The sequence below is a fragment of the Fragaria vesca genome, linkage group LG6 (assembly GCF_000184155.1).
Source record: "Fragaria vesca subsp. vesca linkage group LG6, FraVesHawaii_1.0, whole genome shotgun sequence".
Lineage (NCBI taxonomy): Eukaryota > Viridiplantae > Streptophyta > Magnoliopsida > Rosales > Rosaceae > Fragaria > Fragaria vesca.
In genome coordinates, this window is record NC_020496.1 from 20,315,105 (window position 1) to 20,321,363 (window position 6,259).

Sequence of the window (6,259 nt, forward strand, 5' to 3'; positions counted from 1 at the left end):
ATTAAAAAAATCAATGAAACTGAAGAATCACTCAATTATAATTATAACAAGAAATGTTTGCCAGTAGGGTAGCTTAACAACAACAGAATTGTACATGAACAATGAATTTATTATGCGAGAGCACGTATATCAGTGTTTTGCAATTTCTTTACATCTCCACCAATTTATTTTTGTAATTATTTGTCTGTGCGTGTGTCCATCATCTTATATATTGTAATTGCAACTCATATGCTTATGCCTAATTTTTTTCTTGGAACTCATATGAGTTCATGATGATTCTAAATTATCAGTATTGTTTTATATATTGTACACTTACAGTACGTTATAGATTAAGTCTCTTTAACCAAAAGAAACCTAGCCGTAGGTGTAATTTACTAATTAATCACTTTAACCTCTATCCCTCATTCTAGGGATTTTATGTTAAAACACGAGGTTACCAATGCATGCCTTCTCAAAAGAAAATATAAATTTTAATATCTTGGATTATTTCTGTATGTGTGTGAAAGGCTGAAAGCTATGTGCTGGAAAGTTTTTTTTTTTTTTCATTTCAAATAGCTAGAACTCAGAAATGTACTACAACATATCTTGTATTCTTGTAATCCAATTCTCTCTAAACCTGGATTAAAGACAATGGTGGCAATGTTGCCTTGATCGAAGACGCGCGGTTCCTTGAAGATCATTGAAGCTCAAAAATAGTATAGAATATAGTTTTAATTTATATCGAAAAATCATATATTCTAACTGTCCCGCAGTATTCGAATGTGAAGCCCTCAACACTGCAGCAATCGTAATCAGCTACAATGGAAGTACCAACAAATAACCAAAAATCTTACAACCACATCATAGTGAATTTCCAACCATTCAATGATTTTCATAGCTACACACACACTGAATGTAGAATCAAAAAAGAGAAAATTGGTGGATAAGGCATACATAGAACCAATATGGGAGTACTCGATCACGCTTGGCCTTTGCTTTGCTGTTTCCCTCTACAAAATATCTATTTGTCGATGCCTGCCTCTGCGTATATCGTTATTGCAAGTGCCAAGTTGTTCGATAATTTGGCAAAGTTTGAGTGTGGGTGTAAGTAGTAAAGAGAAAGAATGTTTCCATTTTGATAACATCTTCGGATTTTCCCCCTCTCTTCAAAATGGAAAAGGTTTGCAGACACACAAAGTCACAACACGTACGTACGTACACTTCAAAATTCTAGACATGATTTGAAGGCCCTATTTGTCTCTTGATTAAGTACCTTCACACAAATTACGTATTAGCTCCTATTGTATCAAAAATAAAGAAAAACATTACGTATTGGCAACCCCCATGTTGATGTACGGGATTTGATCGATCAAGCATAATTTTTTGTTGTTGTTGCCAGTAATACTAAACTATACAACATGATTTGATCATGCATACATAATATGTTCGAACATCTCTCTAATTACAATCATTGCTCAATTTTTATTCTACAAAGTCTAATTAGAAATGCAAAACTAAAAAGAAAGAAAAAAAGAAACTGCAACTAGAGAGAAATATAATAAATAACGCTCATGCACTATACCCTAAACTCTAAGCACCTGTTTGACTTGCTTGAAGCCTAAAGACCATCTTGGTGTACCTTTCTACTGGGCAACATACCATAGAAGCTGAGACCTAGAGCAATGCATAGCTACTTTACCTAACCCTAACCTCCTGGCAAAAGGGGTTCCTGCCCAACACCAATATCAGCCCATGGTACCACCCACGAGTGCCGATCGATCGAGCTAATAGCCATAGGCTCTTTTGTTCTTCGATCAACCATCCAATTTGCCGGTTTAAGCTTGTTCCTCCGGCGATGAGGACGCCCTCTTTTCATCACACCCTTCTGCGCCGAGGTAACAATGATTACCTCAAATAGGCCTTTTGTAGACAAAGCCAACCCGGCCTACTATATACCTTAGATGCTATATATCGTTGGGTTAATTAGAGACCAGCAGGGATCAGTGCCAGACTGCTTGGTTCTCCTTGATATTGATAGGTGATTAGGTGGTCAACTGGTCATGCTTTTTCGGGTTAGTAAGTATCCACATTTCAAAATCTTAAATATGGTATGCAGTTTTCTATTAAGGTAGGTAGCTATAAGGAAAGGAGCCAGAAGATTGAGTCAGATTCTACTAAACCAGTGGTTGCTGACATACTTAGCTAGGTCCATATGTATGAGTTGGTTTCTTCTCAGTTATAGATTCCCATGCAAGCTTATGATCGAACCAGGATAATAATATATATGAACACACCCGTATATATATATATATTAATTAGTAGATTATATACTTAACGTATACGACATATATAAGAAATGTCAATGTACATATTAGTATTTTAATTTGTAAACATTCAGTTCATATTACACATCACCTTTCCTTAGCTGAGGCATGAAAACTAAAACTAATTTGCAAAAACATTTCTACCTTCGAGTCTCTTCTCTTCGATATATAGTTCAGCTTTATCGCTTTTTTCTTTGTCATCCTATCGTCACCATGACCCAATGCAGTAATGCTTCATATATATGTACCTTAAAACTCCTTGCAGATGTTAATTAGTGTAGTGGTCATGATTCATGAACTAGCTAGTTTGTCTTTCCTTCTGCCATTAACTCAAGGAAGACACTAACTCAATGATCATCACAACATTCCTTCTGCTTGTTTTCATTTTCTTACACCCAAATTCCCAAATGCCTAAGCACTTGCTTAACCAATGTCGTGATAAATATACATATCGTAGCTAGACTTGGATAATATTGTGTTAGACTTCTTTCAAAAAGTGTAAGGCTAGCTAGGGCACTGATCGATAAATAGGACCCCGTTTCACTTTTGCTTCTATTGTTGTTCGATTCGCTTCTTCGTGAGCTGCAAACCCTAGCTAGCTTTAATTGAAAAGCGATGGTTTAAACTAGTATATATTTAGAGGCCTCAATGCAGCCTCATCAGAAACCTGATCGAGCGACTAGTTTATGTACGAGAAGTTACCTGAGTTCAACTCTGAACAATTAGTGAATCTTCCTAGCTCTCGGTCGGTTGTGTTTTAAAATTTTTGAACTTTTTGAAGCTGGTTTCGCTATGAAGCGCTTCCTCGTAATTAGTCATTGAGCATAGAAAGAAAGGAAAACTACTCTGAACAATTAGGTCAAGGAAGCTGATCGATTTGCACAGTGGGATACAGTGCATGTCACTGGCTATAGAGTGATCTCCATCATGCTATTACGTACGGAAATTCGTTCAGAGAGAGAGAGAGAGAGAGAGAGAGAGCTATAAGGTTCTTTCGCATGGAAACTGCTACAGATCGATCTCCACAGTGCACAGTTAACAAGTTGATCAAAAGCTGTAGGATGATTTTTAACCACAGATGGTGAATTACTTGTGCGGCTAGCTAGTGGGCTGGAATTCTCTATGCCTTTTTGTGTACGTTCTAACATAGTGGAATAGCGCTATGAACATTTTTTAAACAGTATACCAGTTATGCGCTGCAGTAGTAGTAGTTTATGCTTCTTTACTATAATAACATTTGTCAGATCCAAGTAAAAGCCTAGTCAGCCACGCCATTCATTGAAGCACTGTCGATCTCTTTAGGAAAATCTATGTCTCTCCTCCTACAAGAGACACAAAGACGTGTATCCAATAAAATACCTTTTCATTTTTAAACTCTCTCCTTATAAATTGAAGCCAGAGTAAGCCAAACCAACTCATCAAGATCTATCCTGAAAAAAAAAACACAACGCATCAAGCTTGCTAGCTCCTTCATTTTCTCTTCCAGTATCTTCTGTTTCCAAAGTACTCAGAGCGCGCCCAGAAAAGGAAAACCTTGTGGCAAAAGCTTTAGCCATTTCAAGTTGCTAAAGCCATGGAGATCATCAATGATCAGTTAGCCAGAGGTGAACATCCGAAGGCCGGAGTTTTTGAACGTGCTTGGTCTTGGGTTAAGGCCTTGCCGGGAAACTTCAAAAACAAGGTTACCAAAGTTGCAAAGAACACTATCAAGCTAGGAAAAGATGACCCGAGAAGAGTCATTCACTCTCTGAAAGTGGCTATGGCTCTCACATTGGTGTCCTTATTGTATTATTGGAGAGCCCTTTATGATGGTCTTGGGGTTGCAGGAATGTGGGCGGTTCTAACAGTGGTAGTAGTGTTTGAATTCACTGTAGGTAAGTAATTCCAGAAAGTAAAAAAATTAAGGAACAAATATTTAAGATATGAAGTTGTTCTTTACTTATGAACAATACTTTTGTTTTTCTGTTTGTTCAGGTGCAACACTCAGCAAGGGTTTAAACAGAAGCTTTGCAACATTACTTGCCGGTGCTCTAGGAATTGGAGCAAATCATTTGGCTAGTCTCTTCGGAGAGCAAGGAGAACCCATTATCCTAGGTGTCCTTGTCTTTCTACTAGGTACATATATATTTACTCACCCAAACAAAAACCAATATTAATAACTCATCATGATCAAAGTTTAAGAACCATAGTGGTTAGAAAGATCATGATTCAGAATCTGAAAAACTAATGTAATAACAAACAAAACAGACTGACAGAAGAAGCACTATATACTAATATATGTGAGTTGTTTTACATTATTGCAGCTGCAGCATCTACATTTTCAAGGTTTTTCCCAAGGATCAAAGAGAGATATGATTATGGGGTGTTGATATTCATACTGACATTTAGTATGGTAACTGTATCGGGCTATCGGGTTGAGGGGCTCTTGCAGATGGCCTATCAAAGACTAATTACAATTTTAATAGGTGGAGGAACCTGCATAATCTTATCAATTTTCTTATGTCCAGTATGGGCTGGTGAAGATTTGCATAGTCTTATAGCATCCAACATAGACAAGATTGCTAACTACCTTGAAGGTAAATGTTACCTAAACACATCATACAGTTTACAAAACTGGTTTAATTCACATGTCTTATGATTAAATACGTACTAACAATATGGCCGGGATTAATCATTATAGGAATTGGAGGAGGTGAATATTTTCAACTTCCCAAGGATGGAAAGTCTACCAAGGTCACACAAAACAATGGATATAAAAGTGTCCTCAACTCAAAAAACACTGAAGAATCCTGGGTGAGTACTAATTCAGCATCTTTCTCTCCTTCCACTAAATGTCACCATGGCATAAAAGCCAGTAACATCTTTACTAGCTAGGCTAGCTCACCATTAATTTAAATAGAACCAACTTTTGGATATGCCGAAACCTATAAGTAATTAAGTATCAGAGTATGCTCATATAATTGATGTTATACTGAATATATATATGCAGGCAAACTTTGCAAGATGGGAACCAGGACACGGACGCTTCAAATTTCGTCATCCATGGAAGCAATATTTGAAGACAGGAGCCCTTGTCAGGCAATGTGCTTATCAGATTGAAACTCTAAATAGCCACATCAACTCAGATGTACAGGTAATATTTCCAATCATTATTCTGCATCTAATCTATTGTACGCTATTGATCTAGCTAGTTATATGGTTTGGTGGTTGATAAACTTAAATATATCATAATCCTTGCAGGTGCCACAAGAATTTTTACAAATAATCCAAGCCTCATGCATAACAATGAGTACTGAGTCTGGCAAAGCACTAAAAGCTTTAGGCACAGCAATAAAAACCATGAAGGACCCAAAATCTGCCTGTCAACATTTGGAGAATTCCAAAAATGCAGTAGAAGAACTTCACATTGCACTGAAAGCAGCATCACTGGAAGATGCCGACATCCTTGCAATCATACCTGCAGCCACAATTGCTTCAATACTAGTTGAGATTGTCACATGTGTGGAGAAAATTTCCATGTCAGTTTACGAGCTTTCCCAATTAGCAGATTTCAAGGTGGTGGAAGCAACTGTTTCGCCAGAGATTAAGCCACAATTACTGCACAAAGGAAGCATAAACCCTATACTTCTGGATGATGGTGATTATAATCCCCATGTTGTGATTAGAGTAGATGAAATAGATATGGGTTCTCATCAAGAAGATGACAAAATTTCTCGTCAGACACCGAAAGGTCCAAAACAAATCGAAGAAGTGTAAATATTTGTCACTCTAACAAGTGATTTGGGGCAGATTAATTGAATACTCAACTTGCTTTATCTAGTTGAGTATGATGATCAAGTCTGCTCAATCTCATTTTAATTAGATGTGGCCATGTGGGATTTGTTGGGGAGGAAACATGCATATTAAGAAAAGTCTTCCTCATTTTCACATTCCATGATTGTAACAAATTCTGCCAC

The 6,259-nt window shown here is 37.1% G+C and overlaps 1 protein-coding gene across 1 annotated transcript; it reads left to right on the top strand.

The window, feature by feature from the left end:
* The first annotated feature begins 3,782 nt into the window (after positions 1 to 3,782).
* LOC101302774 (aluminum-activated malate transporter 8-like) lies at positions 3,783 to 6,059 on the top strand. Its single transcript, XM_004305536.1, has 6 exons — positions 3,783 to 4,177; positions 4,278 to 4,418; positions 4,607 to 4,879; positions 4,984 to 5,096; positions 5,293 to 5,436; positions 5,544 to 6,059. Exons 1-6 carry the CDS (start codon positions 3,877 to 3,879, stop codon positions 6,057 to 6,059), a joined length of 1,488 nt encoding a protein of 495 aa, XP_004305584.1. The 5' UTR covers positions 3,783 to 3,876.
* The last annotated feature ends 200 nt before the right edge of the window (positions 6,060 to 6,259 follow it).